Source organism: Hibiscus syriacus, unplaced genomic scaffold (genome assembly GCF_006381635.1).
Source record: "Hibiscus syriacus cultivar Baekdansim isolate YM2019G1 unplaced genomic scaffold, ASM638163v2 tig00112759_pilon, whole genome shotgun sequence".
Classification (NCBI taxonomy): Eukaryota; Viridiplantae; Streptophyta; class Magnoliopsida; order Malvales; family Malvaceae; genus Hibiscus; species Hibiscus syriacus.
The window spans coordinates 46,711-68,019 of record NW_024063397.1 but is presented as its reverse complement, the minus strand read 5'-3'; the positions used below and the strand labels follow the sequence as shown (position 1 = coordinate 68,019).

The following is a 21,309-nucleotide window of genomic DNA, read 5'->3' as shown; positions in this document are numbered from 1 at the left end:
AGGCAAAGTTATGATTACCACTGTAAATAAGTTGAGTGGATTTGAATATTATTAAGGGTAATCTATGTCAAATACCATTCATCTTTATGCTCTGGATCAAAAATGCCACTGACGTTTTAATTTTGTCAATTTTAGCACGGACGTTTATGTTTTACTCCAATTAAGCCACCCTGCCGTTAATCCGTTAAAGGCACGATGACACGATGTGCCAATGCCGTGACAGCGATGACATGGACGGCTTTTTTAAAGTTATTTAGTCCACGTAGCATCTGTATTACCTGAGAAAAGTTGGAGATTCGTCACTACAAAACTCCCATTTCTTCACCATCACAAAACTCTCCCTCACTCTGCCGTCCACCGCGCACGGTATCATCCGTTGCAAGAAGCTCAACAACCTCGCTGGCGATTCGCTCTCTGATGACGAAAATCTTATAGCGTACCTTCTTGTCTTCTTAATTTTCTTTGGTTTCTTCTTGCTTTGCCTCGTAGGCTTTGTTTCCGGTATAATTTTTAAGTTGGTGTTGAACATCTCTGAGATGAAATCAGTGGAGAAGCTCCTCGAAGCTGAAACAAGGGTTTCCGTTTCTCTGTCGTTAATACCATAGTCTTCAAAGCTTCCGCTGGTAAAGAATCCGCTCTTAGCCGACGAGGTGCTCATCCGGTTTTTCGGCGTCGTTTTCCTTTTTCTCCATCGTCGTTTTTTCTTTACCGTGTTGGGAGGCACTGGAGGTGGAGTTAAATCGTCGTCGTTTTCAAAGATATTATAGAATTTGCGACGGGGGCATTTGTTATCGTCGTAAACTTTCGCTATAACTTGAAATATGTCTTCTTTTTCTCGGTGGAACTCCAATGTCGACGGCGGTGATGATTCAATACGGGTACCTAAGTAACAATGGAGACCATCGGATCTGCCATGACCGAAGAGATCAGTGGCGAAAACAGCGTAACACCAAGTGCCCCCGAGCTAATGAATAACTAGGTCCCTAAAATTGAGTATGGATTACACGAAAGAAATTGAAGGTGTTATTCAGAATTCTATTCGATGTATTTCTTTAGCGAAAAGTCGGGAATCAAGCTCTAATTATCGGAGGAGGCCGACGGAGGGGTGGATTAAAATGAATACCGATGTTGCGGTGGATATAGTTGATGACCAAGCTGTCGTAGGTTGTGTATTTCATTCGGATCAAGGTGACTGGCTCTTTGGCTCCTATCGAAGTACAGGTAATTGTTCAGTGTTGAATGGAAGGTTGTTGGCGATATGTGATGCGCTTCGACGTGCATAGAGACTTGGATATAGACGAATAGAATTGGAATATGATAATCTTGAGGCTATTGGTGGGCTTCTGAATTCTACCTCGAGTTATCAAGGTAATGCTCTTTTCGTTGTGATCAAAGAATTACTACAACGCAATGGGGAAGCTCGTCTTGGTCATGTTCAATAATTTGAACAAATCAAATTCGAATATTCTAATGCTTAACTTGAGTAACTCTTGCTTGAATAGAAACAAAGATTTTGAAACCTAGCAATGAAATATAATTGTGTTTCCCTTGTCAACAACCCCAACACAAATAAGCATTTCAGTTAAGGCATACACAATGCATTAAATAGAAAACCATTTGTTCTGGAGAGTCCATGCTGGAAGTTCATAATTATTCTAAAAGTTATAACATCTCGAATGCATTTGTATACCTCGGAGTTCATGTCGGCATACACGCATTCAACAGTTTGACAGAAAAAAAAATCATAGACAACAGACCAAAAACATCCATGACTCGTACCCTTCGATGATATCAACCACAAATGAACTTTCAATCACCAGGTTTGATTGACTATCCACATCAAACAAATCATGAAATGAATGAAACAAACAAAAAAAGCTTCACGGAAGTTTATACAATTGCTGTAGAAGATATCAAGGGAGTTCAGACATTTGACAGACCCATGCACAAGAATCTAGACCCATGCATCATTTGAAAGGGCATGGCTACCTGGGAATAAACCAAATGACTGGGAGTTCTTTATTGCGGGATCTAGTTCAATTGGAAAAGACAACCCAAAGGATTCAGCAGCCTTATCTGATATATCATCTTGAAACTGCATAAACAAAGGGCATTCATTTTTAACAGCACCGGTATAACCAGGGAAAAAGGTTGGTGATTCCCGAAGACGCTTCTGGCGATGGATTGTTGATGGCATGAAATCACAATATTGAGAAGAACATAGACCTTTCATCAGCATACTGCTAGCAGATATAAGGAAGCTCAGTAACATAAGGCAGCACATTTTGATTGGCCTTTAAACTGTCAAATATGACATCAGGTATCTCATAGTTATTAATCTGCACGATATCATGAGGTCCTTTATCCAATCTATTAGCTTCACTGGTACTGTGGCTCTCCTGCAGTGCTTGCAGGAACACTTCAGGAGGATACAGAGGTAACCCAGCACGTTGGCATCTCTTAATACGGGTATTCCAGTAATTTTTTATCTCATTATCTGTGCGACCGTGTAACAATTTTATTTGGGGTTCAAACATTGTTAATTGGAGTTTTAAAATTTTAAAACTTTTATAGAAAAGATAACAGAAAAATATAATGTAGTTCAATGGTTAAGCATTCAATTTAATTTCAAGGGGTTTAGGGTTCAAATACCTCTAGTAGTATAATATTTCAATAATTTTTTTCAAGCAAAACGACTTCGTTTTGTCTTTATTGAGTATCAAAATAGTTGTGTTGAAATGACGTCGTTTTGGTAAGGCATCCATGTCATCACCGTCACGGCTCGTCCATGCCATGTCATCGTGCCGTTAACGGATTAACGGCGGGGTAACTTAATTGAAGTGAAACATAAACGTCCGTGCTAATATTGACAAAATTGAAACGTCAGTGGCATTTTCGATCACGAGCATAAAGATGAGTGGTATTTGACATAGACATTAAAAAAAATTGAAATTAAGTTTGATTCAACTTGAAATTCGATGGACTTAATTGTCAAACTGGACATAAACTTAAAAGTTCGTGAGCTTATAATTATCAAGCTTGACTTGAATTTGAAAACTAGTGAGTTTATAATTATCAAGCTCCAAAGGTCAAAAGTTTATAATTTTTAAGTTCGACTTAAACTCAAAATAAAAAATTAAAGCTCGACTCGAGTTTAAAAAAGTTTGAACTTGAAACATTCTCGAACATATTTAACTCGATTGAATCTCAAACTCTAACTTAACTAAAATTCAAGCCTAAATAATTAGATACATGAAAACCTTATATTATATTTATTTCTTTAAAGGACGCATAAATGTTTATCAAATGAAGAAGAATTTGTGGACTATTGATAATGTAACGAAGATAATTGACGTGCCATAAGATTGTTAGGGTTAGCGTATGAGTCGTTCAAGGTATGGTTATCAGTCCAATTTGTTGATTCAATTTAAAAATTTAGATATCTGATCTATTTTTTAGTTTTAAAATAATTTAAATCGGATATGTGGAAATATCCAGATAGTTGAGATACTTTCTTTATTTTCTTTGTTTTTGCTAGTAATTCTCAAAGTTTATGTTTGTTTATGTGTGAGTAACTTAAATAAAATTTTCAAACAATAAATAAATAAATAAATAACGATTGTTGTGCACATCACACTGCAAAAAGATGCGAATATTGGGGCTTTCGAGTCATTAGATGTACATGTGTTCAATTCATATATTCATATAATTACTAAGCAATTAAGAGACTATATCTATTTAATTATGTAATTGAATCAGTTAAAATATTTGCTCCATTGATAAGATATTTATTATCATACTCTGGATTAGTTAATATATTTGATTACTTGTTTGTACTTAAGCTTTAAGTGTTCAAAGATGGATATTAGTGTTGGTTTCTTAGTGTATTATATTTTGATTTATTTTTTATATTTTATTATAATTCTTTTAGGATATTTTATGATACATGTCACATTCTTCCTTAAGTTTAGGAATGTAATCTGGACTATTTTTTTCGATTTGTTTGTAAACCTTTTAAATCGGATATCAAATAAATATAATATAATGCTTTTCGAATAGATCGTAAACTTTTCAAATCCAATATTAAATAATTCGTTTTGACTCGTTAAAATTTCAAATATTGGTTCAGCTTTAATAAAATAAAAAAAAGTTTGTGGAAAAGGTAAGAAACAAGTGAAATTGAATTCCGAGAATTTTTCTTCGGGCTTGCAAAAAAAAAAAAAAGATATTTTTTTTTGTCCTTGAGAACAAAGATTCTTATCGGACTAGAAGAGTATTAACACACGTAATTTTTTAAAACCACATGCAAATATATTCAAATTCGATTTGAATTGGATTCAAGTTAATTGAAATCTCATATATTATTTAAAAGTCAGTATTATTATTTTATTAAATCAAAAAACTTACAAACCATCGAGTAAGTAAAATCCAAGAGTTAATTACAAAGCATGCCACATTTAAGGCTGCAGTGATTTGTTAAAATCACAGCAATATGTGAAGTATTTCCACCTGATGTTTGAATCTTATTTGGAACGAGGAGGAATGCTTTGCTCATTCCTGAAGAAATTCTTGGGATCAACTTTGGTCTTAACAGAAACCAACCTATCGTAATTACCAGCGTAATAGCTTAAACCGTATGATTTACCGTCCTCATAATAATGCAGAGAAATTTTAATTTAGGGTATTTTTTTTCAACTGTAATATATTCACAATTCCTCGGAGAACGTTCCCTGTGGAGATACTCTATACAAAACAGCCTGAGAGTGACTTCCTTGATGCTGCTTCGATAACAGTCCTACAGATACACTTGACTGAACCTGAAGGTGACATTCTCCTCTTTTTGACCGGTCAAGAGGAAATTGATTTTGCATGCCAGTCACCTTATGAAACGATGAAAAGGCTAGGTAAAAATGTACCTGAGTTGATTATTTTACCAGTTTATAGCACCCTTCCTAGTGAAATGCAGTCTAGGATTTTTGATCCTACACCTCCAGGGAAAAGGAAGGTGGTGGTTGCAACAAATATCGCTGAGGCTTCTTTAACTATAGATGGCATATATTATGTGGTTGATCCTGGTTTTGCAAAGCAAAATGTTTATAATCCAAAACTAGGGCTTGATTCCCTGGTCATAACACCAATCTCGCAAGCATCAGCAAAGCAACATGCTGGACGTGCAGGACGTACTGGACGTGGCAAATGCTACCGTTTGTACACTGAGAGTGCATAACGAAATGAGATGTCACCTACCACAATTCCAGAAATCCAGAGGATTAATCTTGGTACGGTAACACTACAACTGAAGGCCATGGGCATAAATGATCTCCTTTCTTTTGATTTTATGGATCCCCCTGCACCCCAAGCTCTCATTTCTGCCATGGAGCAGTTGTACAGTCTAGGAGCTCTAGATGAGGAGGGACTTTTGACTAAGTTGGGTAGAAAAACGGCAGAATTTCCTCTTGATCCTCCACTATGCAAGATGTTGAGTGTAGCGATGAGATATTAACAATTATTGCAATGATCCAAACGGGAAAAGCAAGCTCAGGCTGATCAGAAGAGGGCCAAAATTTTCCATCCCGAGGGAGATCATTTGATTCTACTTGATGTAAATGAAGCTTGGAAAGAAAAGAACTTTTCAGGGCCTTGGTGTTTCGAAAATTTTGTTCAGTCTAGATCCTTGACGAGGGCACAGGATGTCAGAAAACAGCTTGACATCATGGACAAGTATGTTCATCTAGTTTTTGCCTTTGCAAATTGTCTCTGGTTTTCATAATTCCATTCATGATTAAGGTTCTATGATTTTAACGGTGTCCTGATGTCTTGTAGGTTACTTTCTTGCATAGTTTAGGGCTTATTTACTCTTTTTAACATTTTTTGTCACCCCTAGTTGTACAAACCTTACTTATATTTGACATGATTATTACTACAAAGATAAGCACGTAACACCAAATTCCTAAGCTACACGCTTTCTATGTTTCTTACTTTTGGGTGCTATATGCTAGGAACTGTGGATTTGCCCTTAGAAAAATGCAAATTGAATTGTGAATGTCTTCTTTGAACTTTCTTTATTGCTTTTTATGAATCATGGTAGCCTCCTAGTACTAATCTGGACACACTCAATGTTAGCATTGACCAATCATATTTTCCCATTCATTTGATTCATTCTTCTGTTCGAATCTTTAATGTTCACTAGTATGATTCTTGATCTATCCTTTTAAGTCGTTAAAAGTTATTACTCGAGTTTGAAGTTGTAACAGGAAAGCTGATGTTTTTTTTTCAGGTACAAATTGGACGTAGTGAGTGCTGGAAAGAACTTTACAAAGATCAGGAAAACTATCACGGCAGGATTCTTTTTCCATGCTGCCAGGAAAGACCCACAGGGAGGATATAAAACACTGGTGGAGAATCAACCTGTTTATATACACACCCAAGCAGTGCCCTTTTTCAGAGACAACCGGACTGGGTGATATACCACGAACTGGTAATGACTACAAAGGAGTACATGTGAGAGGTAACAGTGGTAGATCCGAAGTGGCTGGTTGAACTTGCACCTAGGTTCTTCTAAGTCGCCGATCCCACAAAAATGAGCAAGCGGAAATGTCAAGAACGAATCGAACCGCTTTATGATAGATATCACGAACCAAATTCTTGGCGGCTTAGTAGACGAAGAGCTTGATATGTTTCCTTGTATTTTTTTTTCTCAGAGACTTACTGTCGGTTGCCACTAGATCATTTGCTTGTTTGCAATTGTGTTAATGTCCACAACTTGTATAAAGTGTACTTTATTGCTGACTCAGTTGCTGCTGCTCCCATGTACAAGTGCTTTGAAAGGGTACATTTTAAGATTCTACATTCTATAAGTGAACATTGAAATATAAATTCATTCTAAATTATAAAGTGTATTGAACGGGTATTGATAAACTATAAATGCATGAAATATAGATTCATTCTAAATTATTCCATAAGTTCACTGAAAGAAAACTATTTATCCCTACCATGGATATTCATTGCGCCAAGTTTGGTTATTATTGCTGAAGTAAAACCCATCGCTCCTCACCGACCAAAAGCAGGTGTCTTGATGCTCTAAGCACCGGTCTTCGTCTCTGGTGGCCTTGAAAAGATCGAAAGTTCCATTCTTGAGAAAATTCTCCCACCGTTCGTAGCAGAAAAACAGTGTGGTTCGGAAAAAGTTGATCTTCGTATCCCAGGTGTAGACCTCGCCGTTCAACATGGCTTTGGGCCCAATATCTCGGTCACCGGACTTGCAATGCACAAAAAGCTGTGGCGCGTCTGGTGAAGGTAAATGAAATGTATCTTTAGGCAAATCATTGGTGATGATGATATGGTAGTTTTTGAACAGCATATCTTGCCTCACTGCAAGTGCCCATGGATACGTCGTCAAGAGCACCAGCAGCAAGAAGACAATGTTCTCGAGGTTGGCCATTGTCTGTGATGAGAAATGGTATGTTCTACCACAATATGATTTTGAATAATATTTATGGAATTCAATGCTTCTCTGACATCAAACGATATTTAAGTTTATGGTATCAAAATTATGATATTCTGATTCTTACATGCAGAAAATCGGCAAATAGTATTACTATGATTTGACTATTAATAATTATGGGTATCTAATAGATTTACTCTTGAATTATGGACTAATATAACAACCAACCAACCCAATTACAAGAACATTAGCATTGTATGGGTGGAGATCTGCTTCGGCCTCTTAAAGGAGGGAATAAAATTCTCCTGCCCCATTATATGCCCCTATAAGTGCCCCACCAATTAAATTAAATTAAAACATGTGTAATAATACTAACCAGCACACTAACGGAAGTTTGTCCTCATTATTATTTTCCATTCTAATGTTTTTCTAGTTTTTTTTGTCGTGTCACTGATAACTTTTTTTAATATATGTTGTGAATTTCAGTTAATTTATTTTATATAATTTTATTTTTTTATTCTTAAATTATATCTTTTATCTAAAGTTAAAGTTCATCCAATTATTTTTAAACAAATCTTCAAAATTACCAAAAACGTGACACGGTTCTTAACGATGATTTTTAACGGCCAACACTTAAAATTATTACGTTAGAAATATGAGGTACCTATTTGTTGGTTCATCATTGAGTGAACTTTCTCTGTCACTCGAGAAACAACATTCCTCATCTTCTAACTGCCTCATATAGATTTCTTCCTCCAAATCACCATGAAGGAAAGCTGTCTTTACATCTAACTGCTCAAGATGTAGATTCTCTGCAGCTGCAATTTTCAACACCAGTCGGATTGTAGACAGTTTCACGACTGGAGAGAAAAATTCATTGTAGTCAATACCTTCTTTTTGCTGAATACCTTTGACAACCAATCTTGCTTTGTAGCGTTTGCTCCCATCGTGCTCTTCTTTAATCTTGTAAATACCCTAAAGTTCAATGACACAATTTGGTAATTATCCCTTTGCCAATTTCAACAAAATTAGGAAGCCCACCTTTGAATTTTTAAGCAGTCGCCAGCTGCTAGCTCTTTTCTTTAACCAACAATCTTCCACTTGAAGATTGATTTTAATCTGTCTTCACACCTCGATCAATGTAGCAACATTTCTAGTCTTGTTACTCAAGCATACCAACTGAAGCTGAACACAACTTCAGTTTGTCCGTAGTCACCGTCTTTGTTAATATGTCTGCCGGATTTTGAGCTACACTAATCTTTTCAAGTTTCAAAATCCCATATTCCAGAAGAGACCAGATAAAATGATATTGCAATTATATGTGCTTCGTCCTGGAATTAAAAGACGGATTCTTTGCTAGATGGATATCACTTTAACTATCGCAATACAAGACATTGTTTTCTTGTTTCTTGCCTAACTCTTCCAAGAAACTTTGGAGCCAAACCATCTCCTTGCTGGCTTCCGTAACAGCGACATATTTTACTTCAGTTGTAGAGAGAGTAACTATCTTCTGTAGTTGAGAAACCCAACTCACTTTGCACCTTCGGCTTGACGGCTTTATCTCTTGCTATCGCACCAGGTCCCTTCTTGTTCTCGACTGCTTTGATACCCGCAGTCTCGTCACGTCTCAATCTTGGATTGACTACTTGAGAACTTGTAGTCGCACCATGTCTTGTTCCTTGCTTGGCCGCATTGATCCCCTCAATCGGACCAAGTATTTTCCCTGACTTGGCAGCTTTAACACTTGCAACAGCGCCAATTCTCGCTACTTCTCCTTCTCCCATCCTCTTCGTGATGGTTGTAAGGCGACGCTTCTCGGGACATCCTCTAATCAAATGAGGACCATCACAGAAGTAACATTTTAATTTTTCCTTGCTCCATTCTTCTTCACACCAAACTTAGCCTTGCCATTCTTTCCCGATGGTTTTCCTTGGCTACGAACAATCGATGGCTCACATTGACCATTCGAAGAGCTTCCTCTATCATCTCCCCGCTGCACCTTTTCGCACTCTCCCCCATTATTGCCACTATCTCTGGGCATGGGCCTGGATGACACATCGCTACTTGGCTTGACACCTGCAAGCTCAGTCAGCTTTCCGGCTACAGCTATGACCTCCGAAAGTCTCTCGGCATCACCTTGCTCTCCCCCGAGCATTGCCCCTGGTCTAATCCTTCCAAGAAGGTCTTGAGTGCACCATTCAACATCTCAATTTTCACTATTCACAAAATTTACTATTCACGTAAATAGTAACCTCACAGAAAAATTGACAAAATTCACAACCAAAACTCATGATATCAGTTGTTGGGAAATTTACAAATGTCACTATTTTTACGGAAAATTCTTTAAACAATAAAATATTTTTGAGACAAAGTTTGGACACTTGTTTTTATATTAAGACTATACTAAATTATGAGTATAAAGTTGAATTATTATCTTGAGTGGTCATAGTTTCGTATTAGCACGAAAGACAAAAGTTCAAGCAAGAGATAACAAAATGTTGACTATTGTGTTGGAAACTTATATTCGGGAAGATTTGTACTAATTAATAATATTATAAAAATATTAACACGATGCGTATATACTCTTATTTATTATACATGGATTAAAACGATGTGCTTAAACTACAAGCAATAATAAAAGGCAAGAGAAATTAAAATCTAGAATATATTTCGCTTTTATTTTATTGTTTTGTGTCATAGAAGACAACTGTTTCAATGACTTGCTCGCACCGGCAATGGAGGTATGCTTTGTTCGTTCTTGAAGAAATTTTCAGGGTCTATCATGGCTTTCACTCTGGTTAGTCTTATGAAGTTGTTCTTGAAATACTTTGCCCCGTATTCTTTGGCAACCTCAAAGTCCGTCTCCCCACTTTCGTTGCTACCGATGTCGAGATCTCGGTAGTTGAGGAATGCTTCCCTTGGACGGCTCGATGCGTACGGGGCCATCGCACCATACAACCTTCTCGACAGCTGGACGTATCGGCCAGCGGCGTCAATGCCGCCGTCGGACTCGGACCATGTCACTCCGTATAGTACCATGAAAAGATTCCCACCACGGTGTGCGAAGGCAGTTTCCGAATCTGAAATCTCTTCCATTCTTCCGCCATAAGGGTTCATTTGGACGAAGATGTCTTTAATGTCCAGCAACGCTTCCCATAACGTCTCCAACCCTTGTTTAGGAATCACTGCTTTGTAATAATCCGACTTGCTCTTGGAAAACGATCGGTCCACTTGCACTCTATTGAGCAACTCATCAATGGAGGTTCCATTCGGAAAACCTGCCCAGTATAAAGTCGATTCGACCCAACTAATCTCTAAACAATCACTTCGTTGTAAACCCAATTCGGGAAAGTCTGTGTTCATCAGTTGTATAAGTTCATCAGTTTTCCCTAGAAAATGGCCGATGAATGAAATGCTAACGGTTCTATTGTTGCCTCCATTGTTAATAGGTTGAGGCTGGAGTCTAATAAAGAGATCTTTTGGCAGTTTTGGCGCAACTTGTTGCCAACGATAAGCGAGCTCCGTTGCGCCTTGTTCCAATGTCCTTTGCACGGTGAATACTGTCACCATAGGTGGAACCCGGACCAGCTTGACCCTCCATGAAAGGATGATTCCAAAGCTGGTTGTTCCACCTCCTCTTATCGCCCAGAATACGTCTTCTCCCATTGATTCACGGTTACGGATCCTTCCATTGGCATCAATCAACTGTGCGTCGATGACATTATCAATGGAGAGTCCGTATTTTCTCATAAGAAACCCATAACCGCCACCACTAAAGTGTCCACCGATGCCAAGGGTAGTGCAAACTCCGGATGGGAACCCATGAACATTGCTTTTCTCGGCTATTCTATAATAAAGTTCACCGGTTGTTGCCCCAGCCTGAACCCACGCCGTCTCACTCTCCATATCTATATCGATAGAATGGAGATTGAACATGTCGAGAATGACAAATGGCACGCCAGAAGTGTACGAAAGTCCCTCGAAATCATGACCGCCGCTTCGAATCCTTACTTGGAAACCGTAGCGCTTGGCGCAAACGACGGTGGCTTGAGCATGAGATGGATGTAGGGCAGTTATAATGGCTACTGGTCTAGAGGTTGTAGACAAGAAGATTCGAAGGTTATTTGCACGTAACTGGTAAATATATTCGAATGATGAATTGTTGGGCGTTAATATGACATCTGCAATAGGAAATGAGGGATCGGAATGTGTAGGAAGACATCCAACAAAACTATCAAAGTCAACTGAATTGTTAGATGCCACCAATGAAATTGATAACAAAACCAATATCAAAACAATGAAAATGGTGGAAATTGATGCTTTCATTTTTTTCCTGAAAAATGTTGAGATATTTAGATGGTATTGATTCATTTGTTCGTAAGGTTCAATGGCGTATATATAGATATATTGAGGGGAGCGGCGGCTGGCTGCATTGGGATAAACTCAGGCTATCTCCAAGTGAACCAATCCTCTGCCCCTTTTACCTACCTCTATGCATGCCCCATGATTTTCATTAGTCCACGTGTAAGACTAAATTTAATCAAGATAATGTTTTTACTTTTCGTAATTAAACAATTCAACAATTGAAATCATTAATCGTATCCACACGTAAAAGATATGACATGTGGACTTTTAGGGTTGTCGAAAGTCCACTAATTAGAAAATACAAGGCAAGGAACTAAACTAATAGGCACATACAGTAGAAGGCAAAATCATATGTTGTATTAATTTACAGGGTAAAGTAGGCAAATGATCTCTCGAGTATAGGATGTTATTTTGTTGAGTTATTGATTTTTAAAAGTTACAAAGTGATACTCGATTATAGGATGTTGTTTTGTTCAGTCTTCCGACTATTAAAAGTTACAAATGATCACTCGACTATCTATATGTTCCAAACTCATTCTTTTATGTTAAAATTTGATGTTAATATCAATATCAATTGGACTTTAACCTATTGATTGAGATATAATAAAATATTATCTCAAAATCTCAATTGATTATCATATCACAGTTAGCATGTTAACGTTCAGCTTAGACGACCGTCAATTTTTTAACCAAAAAAGATGAGTTTAGAACATATGAATTGTCGAGTGATCATTTTGTTATTTTTAATAGTTGAGGGACTCAATAAAGCAACGCCCTATAGTCATAGGATCATTTCATAACTTTTAATAGTCAGATAACTCAACAAAGCAACATCCTATATGTAACCTCCTAGACTCGGCCTGGATGTTTCGACCAAATCTTGGAGACCAAACTAATTCAAGTTAACAGAAGTCATGAACTTTCAAATTATAACATGCATCATCAAGAAATCGGTCTAAATCTATAAATTGAATATGAGTTCATAATACGTACTATAATACAAGTTAAAAGTCCAAAATATGTAAAAACATAGTATCCCAAAGTCCCATTTAAAAATATATAGAAAATAAACGAAAAATAAATAATATAAATTCTAAAAATGTCCATACGATGTCTGAAAGGTAAACTTGATACTAAATGATCCTCTAAGTACAGGTTGTAATCCTAAAACTTGAATAGATCTTAAAAAGAAATAAACTAGAAAGTAAAGCATATATGTCATAATGATGCAATTTAAATTCATACATCAATAAACTAATTGACCATTACTAGAAATATATGATAGGAATTCACACAACTTTACCTTTCGTCGCAGATAATAGGATGAGGATGTTACTCTCCGTAGAGATTCCCAATCAGAAATATAAGTCAAAATGGGGGTTTAACCCTCTGAAAGAGAATCCTAAACAGAAACAGGATGGAGATTAGACCTGGCAAATTTGACATGAACCCGATTACCCAAATCGAGACCCAAAATATACCCAAACATGATGACCCAAATTTGACCCGAAACCTAAAAAACCGAATCGAACAGAAAGTGACACAAATTTTTATTCAAACCAAAATTAATCGAACTAAAATTAACCTGAATTGACCCAAAACCGACATGAATTTAACCAAACCAAAAGTAACATGAATCGAAAGAAGCCGAACTGAAAATAACCTGAACCAAAATTAACCAGAATTTAATTTACCCAAACCAGATCTTTTTACAAAACTATATCAATAATTCTATATATACTTGATTTGACTTATACCCAACCCATTTGAATTGACATGAAGATCCAAAGTCGACCTAAATTGAAAATAATTGATCGAATATTGAACTAACATGAAAATCAACCGATTTGACTTGATCTGACCCAAAATCAACTGATCTGATATTGACCCGACCTGATACCCGAACCAACCTGACTTACTATAGACCCGAATAAAATTGAAACCCGAAATGATCCGATCCAACACAAACCTGACCCAAATTAAGTCTAAATCGAAATGACCCAAATTGAACCCGATTTGAATGCCACCTCTAAATTGGGGATATAATCCCATGCAGAAACATAATGAGAATATGATCCCATGTAAAAACAGGAAAGGGATATAAACCCATGGAGGATCAAAAGGAATTTATAATCCCATACAGAATCATGATGGGGATATAATCCTATGTAGAATGACAGAAATGCATAAATATTCAAATTAATAGTGATGCAACATTAATCAGAATTCAAATATATTATAGATATACATAATTAGATTAATGCGTACATATATTAACATATAGCATATCAACATAAAATATTAAATGTAACAACATGCCAAAGCTCCACTCTTCCCACGATATATAGTACTAGGTCTGTGTGTAACACCCAAAATTTTAGTTAGTGAACAAAATATAAATTTTGAAAGTTTAGTGTCCAGAGTATAAAGTTTAGAAAAGTTCAAGGACCTAAAAGGTAAATTTCAAAAGTTTAGGGATCAAAATTATAATTTTCAAAAGATAAGTGTTTTGACCCCATAAATGAATATTTCACCCCAAGAATGAAGTTTTGGTGGGAATCAGTTTTTTGATCCAGAGCTTATGTTAAAAATTGTAAAGTGTTAAAGTTTGGTAAAATTCGGTAAATCGGATCGAACATAAATTTTGAGAAAATTTGAAGGATATTAAATTAAGCTTAGAAATATTATTTCCATATTTTAAAATGATGGAAAATAATATGGACCATTGGATTTGAGAATTTATTTTCATGTTCAATTTGGACCGTAGGATGAAAATGGCAAGATTGAAATTCTTGGAAAGTTGCATGGATGAAGTTGTCAAGGGAATAATATTTCGTTCATATTTGACTTTGAAAGATGATAACCAACATGTGGCTTAATATGGATGTAATTATCAAGTTTGATTAATGGTAAAATTGTCATTTCCTAATTAAAAGAATTTTAAATTCATTTAAGCTTAATAAATTACAAATTAACATGAATTTAACTAGGAATTTCATGAAAATAAGGCCTTCTTCAACCTCCATTTCTTGCTCTTATAACCTATGTAAGAGAAATTTTATTTTTCATTTTTGAGCAATTTCCTTTGTATTTTGGATTGAACCGTGAAATATAAAATTGTTCTATTCGAAAAGCTCTATCATTTGGTACCTTTATTGCGTGCTAATATTGCTTGAATGTTAAGTTTCCAAATTTTAGGGTTTATCTTCATATTAAGGTTTTATGAATCGATGATGGATTTCGAGGTTGTTGAGATTGTAGAATCATTTTCAAGCTTGTTTAATGATCGAAACCATCTATAAATGCTATATTGATTTTTGGCCTAAACCTTAAATTAAGGAAAGTTTGTGATTTGATCAAATTGAGTTAGAGGTTTGATTGTAGAGATTTTAAAATATTGAATAGAGGTTGATTTCATGCTTGAATCAAATTGAAATTAATTGAAATCATGAAACCCTACCCCCTTAACATTCAACCTAAGCTTTTGGATGTGAGAAAAAATATACAAGGGTTAGAAATGATGTAAGAAGGATCCTACAAGCTATAGAAAGTTATTTGAAACAATTTGTAATTTTGAGAAAGTTAGGGGACCTATTTGAAAATCTTGAAAAGTTATGGGGTTTATGTATAATTATTTAATACATGAAGTACAATGATGGAAATTAATGTTAGAGTGATGAATTTGGTGTTAGAATGTGAAATTTGACTATTTTTGGAACTTGTCAAAGTTTGAGTAATAAATGGCAAATATTGAGAAAGTTAGTGACTTAAGTGGTAATAATATAAATTTTGAGGTATTGGGCTGGAAATTAGATGCTGGAAATTTAATAAAGTTGTTTGAGACTTGAATTGAAGTAAAAGGGCAAATGACTATTTAGAATAAAATGTAAAAGTTGAGATAAATTCTAAAAGAATTCATAATTAGTGGTTAAAATGGAAATTTGAAAAAGGTTATGTGAAGTTTGGGTGAATTTGGATAAAAAGGGAATTGGATGGTCAACTTGAAGTGTTAAAGTCAATATATATTGTATGACATAGAATTAGTATCAAATGAGCATCGAAAGATTTTTAGGAATTTATTTTCTATTATGAGCCTATGTTAGTGAGATTTTAACATGTGGTTTGAAATGAACATGTTTTGTAAATGATGTTCATTTAGATTGTGTGCAAGATCAAACAATTTTAAAGTTAATGAGAGCTTAAGGATGAAATGTGAATTTCTAAGGAAAGTTGCAAGCTAAGGACTCCAGGTAAGTGCATATTTAATTTGTATTTATGATATCGTGCAAACATTGGCTTGTGATGAGCTAGTGAAGGAGTTATTATGGTAAGAAGTGACTCCTAAATGTTATGAAATTTTGTGATTCATGCATATATATTTATTTGGTATGCTAATAGAATTAGTGACTTAGCTGAAAATATGAGTTAGTGAAATCTGCCCAGATTTATGTTCTAAACATTAAGTTTAGAAGATCACCATAAATTCTATAAAAATGATTAGAGGATAATTTTTATGTCATTGGATTTGTACATCAGTCTATTATTTTTGAGAACAAACAGAAACTGATTTCAATAATTATACAAAAAGATATGAATTTTTAATCGAGGATATGTCAGAAAACAAGACAACAGATTCTGCTCAAAGCAGCCTCTGTAAGTCAACTTTGAAAATTCACTATAAATTGTACAAGGTGAACTAGAAGGAGTTCCTTATATGGTTAGATTCTCATTCAAGTCTAGTTTCCATTTGTATAAACGAAATAAATTTTAAATGTTTATATTAAAGCAACATAATATTTCTTTAAAGGTAGTGCAAACTGCCAACATATGAAACTTGTCATAAGTTATTTCATGTTACTCCTGTATTATATGCTATTATAAATGTTAGACAAGAATCAACTTTATTACATTTGGCATGACAGTTAAGATTATTTATTTCATAAAGAATATGGTGTGTTTATGTTCAAGAAAGGTAATTGATGATGATTATGATATGTAAATGTTATGCAAAAATGAAATGTTTAGGGTATGAACTGCCCATTATATTATGATATGAAAAATCATTTACATCGATATATTGATATCTTTGATATTAAATAACATAAAATAGTTAATAGAATAACCCATTGTATGTTGCATTGAGAGTCTTAGGTACACTTGGCATGCCAGGAAGTTGAGTAAAGTTCAAGTTAAGTCAAGCTATGGTACATTCGTGTACATTACGTATGGCACTGCTGGTGCATATGATTTGTTTTTCACTTTGAGTGCATCTTATGATGATGATTGGCACCGTGAAGTGCCTAGTGCACATATTATTTATGACTAGCATACCTTGCATTCTCATAAAAATGCATTGGGCTATGAACTTGAAAATAAGCTATGAATTAAAAATTAAATTATGAATCTGAAATAAGTTATGAGCCCGAAAACAAGTTCTGAATCTGAGAATGAGTTCTGAAATGTGAAAGTATGGATTATGAAAACGAAATGTGAAAGTGAACATGAAAGTGAAAGATGAAAATGAGAAATGAAAGTTTTGTATTGTATATGAATGAAAAAAAATATGATATGACTGTTATGTATGATATTGTTTATCATGGCTTTTATCTGACCATTATGTAAGATATTGTTTATCATGGTTTTGATAAAATCATGAGATAATGATTTTTTGGTCCTTAATGAGAAAAAATGGTTTGAATAATTCGATTTGGATATTTAGTGATTTTATTGGAATTTAAGTTAATGTTTTAAATTGTTATGATATTATTAAGTTTATATAAGTGAATATGTTGTTAAGTTATTTGATATTTACATCACTTTAGTTTGATTATAATGTCTCACTAAGTGTATATTTAACGTGTGATGATTTTCACACATAGATAAATAAGAGCAAGTGAAGGAGCTGAGTGGGCATCAATCAATAAAGAAAAAGTTACATGTATCAGAAATGACATCCTACTATTTTAAACTTTCTAGATGACACGTATAAGAATAAGAAAAGTGTAAGATATGTTATTATGGATATAAATACGAATTTAAGTTTTATGTTTTAGATAAAAACTATATTTTTACAAAGTAAAGATATATTTTAAATTAAACAGTAATTAGACAGTTTATCTTATGATATGAAACAATATAGAACCGTCTAATTGTTACCTGAAACTGATATTGATTTGGAGGCTTAAATACTATAATATGTTTTTACGTGATTACAATATTTATTAAAGAATTTAATAGGATAAATTTTAAAAGTTTAAAATTTTACTGGATTTTCAACCTTAGAATGTATGTAAAGTTATTGACATCTTTGATTTGTATTCGGGTATGTATACGGGTTAAGAGTGTTACATTTATTAGTATCAGAGCTGTAGGTTTAACCGAGTTTAGGCCTAAACTAAGCTTGTTTTAAGTCGAAAAGTTTATACATGCCACTAGGATGTTATTATTACTAATATAATGTTTATGTGATTTGATTGATGTCACTCATTACTAACAAAACTGAATAAGTGTAGTACATGTATAAAATGTCTGAAATAGAAGGTTTAAGGTAAATGATTGAATAAAAGGTTCGAGAATAGGAAGCTGGTGATAATAATATAGTTAATCATAATCCTCCTGATTAATCTGATTAAGATGATGCACCGACACAATATGAAGTGCCAATATAAGATTAATAAACTCTTGTTCATCTACAAGTACCACATTGATTAAAGAAAAGGATAATTTGATAGAATAGACTCTAAGTGATATGTGCACGACTAAACCTTTAGTCCAGAGTGCAAGGGTAAGTCATATTTGTAGCCAGTAACTATCTGTTAAAGGTTCAAATGGTTGAGTCTTGACGGACTTGATAGAATTACCTTTCGAAGGTAATTTTGACATGGATTGGTTGCTTCCCACCATGCCATAATGAATTATCGCTTAAAGCGATTGATTCAAAGAACTCGAAAGTTTATGAGATTGTAGCGGTAAGTAAATCCGTTAATTGATGTAATTTTAGCAGTAACTGTCAAGAAGTTATTCCTATAAAGTTGTTAAGTCTTCTTAATCAATATGAAGGATATGTAGAATTTCAAGGTTAGGTTGGAATATATTCAAACTAATTGAGAGTATTAGATATGTTTCTAGAAGGATTATTTGGATTACCTTCTAATTGAGATGTAAGATATAAAAAAGAGATGTTACTAGGTACTACGTTTATTTCTATAGTCTCGTATTGAGTGACTCTGATTGAGCCTAGAGAGATAAAAACATAGTTATTAGCACTATTAAGATCCAATATTTACAATACCAAGTGTGTCATCTGGGACTCACTAGTGTTATTTGTGAAAAAGAAAGACGAGTCTATGCAATTATGTATGAATTATTGTCAGTCAAAATAAGAAAAAATAAATAATAAGTATTTTTTTCGAGGATTGATGATCTTTTGATCAGTTAAAAGGTGTATTGATATTTTCTAAGATTCAAAGTCGATCTGGATATTATCAGTTAAAGATTCAAAAAGAAGATCTTCCTAAGATAGTTTTCAGAATTCATTATGGACTCTATGAGTTTACGGTAATGTCGGTTGGTTTAACGAATGTTCCTATGACATTTATGGATTTGATAAACTGAGTATTTCAGTTATACTTGGATTAATTGGTTGTAGTATTTATGATAAGTTGGTCTATTTTAACACTAAGAAAGAATACAATGCGCTTTTTTTTTGCATAATTCTCTCAACTTCTCGAGATAAAAAGTTGTATGTTAAGTTGACAAAGTGTAAATTTTGATTGTCTAAAATTGAATTCCTCGACCAGGTGGTCTTAGAATAAGGGATAAGAATAAATCTCAAGAAAATACAAGCTATAGTCGAATGATAAATTTTAAAGAGTGTTTTCGAGATTCGTAGTTTATTGAAACTTGTTGGTTACTATTGAATTGAAGGTTCATAAAGAACTTTTCGATGTTTCATTTATTTAGACTGATAAGTGACAAGGAATTTTGAGACATTAAAGAGAATACTAACAAACGTCTGGTGTAAGTGCAATCCAAATTTAAAAGGATTCTATAATTTATAGTGATGCGTCTCATAAAAGTTTGGAGATGCGTACTCATGTAAGAGGAAAAGTTATAGCTTATATTTTATATCAATTAAGAATCATAAAGAAAATTATCGAACTTAAATGTAATTTAAATCGTTTATGATAATTTGATGTAATTTTAATTCTTAACTTTTTTAATTTTAATTTTAATTTTAATTTTTAATCTGTTAAAATTAATTTTCAAGAAAAATAACTTTAGTTATAACTTATTGATATTATGTGAAAAAATTAATGTTTTCATAAATACTTTAAAAAATAATTAATAATTCCTATATAGTATACTTTAAAAAATCTGAACAAAACTAAAATTTTGAATCGACTCGAATAGTTAAACTGAAATAATTTGAAATTAAAATAAAATATTTTTTCAAATAAAATCAAATTGTATTCGTATTGTGTTGTATTGAATAACAAGAAACAAAACACTATTATATTGAATAACAATATATAAAATTCTTCGCATATAGCTCTCAGTCAACCATCAATCAAACTCATGTTATTGTCACAGACTAAACTTTTGGGTCCATGGGCATTGGCGTAAAGGTTCACAGAAGGGGTTCAATTACGCAGACTTTGGGCTTGTCGGGCATGGTGAGTTGGCCTGGTTCTTGGAAAATGCTTGCGGGTCCGTAAAGGCTCGAGATCGTGAAGGATCAAGTCCGAGGCGTCCGAGAGAAGCGACGAGGGTGTTACATGTTCGATGGGGGCAATTTTGTCGAGGCTCGTGGATTCGGACCGAGACATGTGTGAGCAAATTTCTGTAGAAGAATAATACAGAGTGTTGGGCTTGCCCAGAACCATCAGACCTGGCCCGTTCCTTGGAAGATTCCAGAAAGAATATTATTATCCAATAATTAAGGATTTAATTATGGATAATGTTTTATTTGAATTCAAATACCTTAGAGATAGAGTTCTGTTAAGGTAGGATTCAATGTAAGCCGTCGATGTACTTTGATCTAGACCGTTGGATCTTGAGGGCCTCAACTATAAATAGAGAGCTCCTCCCCTCATTTGTAATCATTCACTTCATTCATTCTCTTCAGAGTAATAAAACTCAGGCATTTACTCTTACTCTCTCTGAGTTCTTTCTTTCTAGCTTTCTAGCTTGCCGCTTTCTAGCCTTATCGGCTTGATCTCCTTTGTGCTTAAGCCTTGTGGCTTGTGTTACCGATCGGGAGGGCTGAGATAGCCTCGGGAGTGTTCTTTCCGAGTTCTTTCAAAGTGCCAAAGTGATTCAAGTCTTGGTGACTTAGAAAGTTCCCACAACGCCCGTGCTTCAGAGATCTGCTTCAACCCAGGTGGCTTGGATTAGCCCCGATTAAGTGTTATTTCCGCATTATTGTTTAACCCTTGAGGGTTTGTTCGTCGCTTAGTGAGCCAGAGACTCACAAGGACGTGGATAAGGCTGACTTAGGC

The 21,309-nt window shown here is 34.5% G+C and overlaps 3 protein-coding genes and 1 pseudogene across 3 annotated transcripts; 1 reads left to right on the top strand and 3 right to left on the bottom strand.

The window, feature by feature from the left end:
- Window positions 1-274: 274 nt before the first annotated feature.
- LOC120183385 lies at window positions 275-2,284 on the bottom strand. Its single transcript, XM_039188096.1, has 2 exons — window positions 1,990-2,284; window positions 275-882 (listed from the first exon to the last, which is right to left on the bottom strand). Exons 1-2 carry the CDS (start codon window positions 2,282-2,284, stop codon window positions 275-277), a joined length of 903 nt encoding a protein of 300 aa, XP_039044027.1.
- A 67-nt stretch (window positions 2,285-2,351) lies between these two features.
- Window positions 2,352-6,530, top strand: LOC120183384 (annotated as a pseudogene).
- A 458-nt stretch (window positions 6,531-6,988) lies between these two features.
- LOC120183383 (S-protein homolog 29-like) lies at window positions 6,989-7,441 on the bottom strand. The gene has a single exon (XM_039188095.1). It carries the CDS (start codon window positions 7,439-7,441, stop codon window positions 6,989-6,991), a length of 453 nt encoding a protein of 150 aa, XP_039044026.1.
- Window positions 7,442-10,095: 2,654 nt separating this feature from the next.
- Window positions 10,096-11,796, bottom strand: LOC120183380 (berberine bridge enzyme-like 4). Its single transcript, XM_039188093.1, has one exon. The coding sequence runs from the start codon at window positions 11,768-11,770 to the stop codon at window positions 10,157-10,159; it is 1,614 nt and encodes a 537-aa protein (XP_039044024.1). The 5' UTR covers window positions 11,771-11,796; the 3' UTR covers window positions 10,096-10,156.
- Between the last annotated feature and the right edge of the window lie 9,513 nt (window positions 11,797-21,309).

What these genes read in the sequence shown, in the direction of transcription:
- LOC120183380 (XM_039188093.1), bottom strand. Translation starts at nt 11,770, where the DNA reads ATGAAAGCATCAATTTCCACCATTTTCATTGTTTTGATATTGGTTTTG.
- LOC120183385 (XM_039188096.1), bottom strand. Translation starts at nt 2,284, where the DNA reads ATGTGCTGCCTTATGTTACTGAGCTTCCTTATATCTGCTAGCAGTATG. An exon ending in GTCATTTGGTTTATTCCCAG is followed by an intron (nt 883 to 1,989) that starts GTAGCCATGCCC and finishes ATTGTTACTTAG; the next exon opens with GTACCCGTATTGAATCATCA.
- LOC120183383 (XM_039188095.1), bottom strand. Translation starts at nt 7,441, where the DNA reads ATGGCCAACCTCGAGAACATTGTCTTCTTGCTGCTGGTGCTCTTGACG.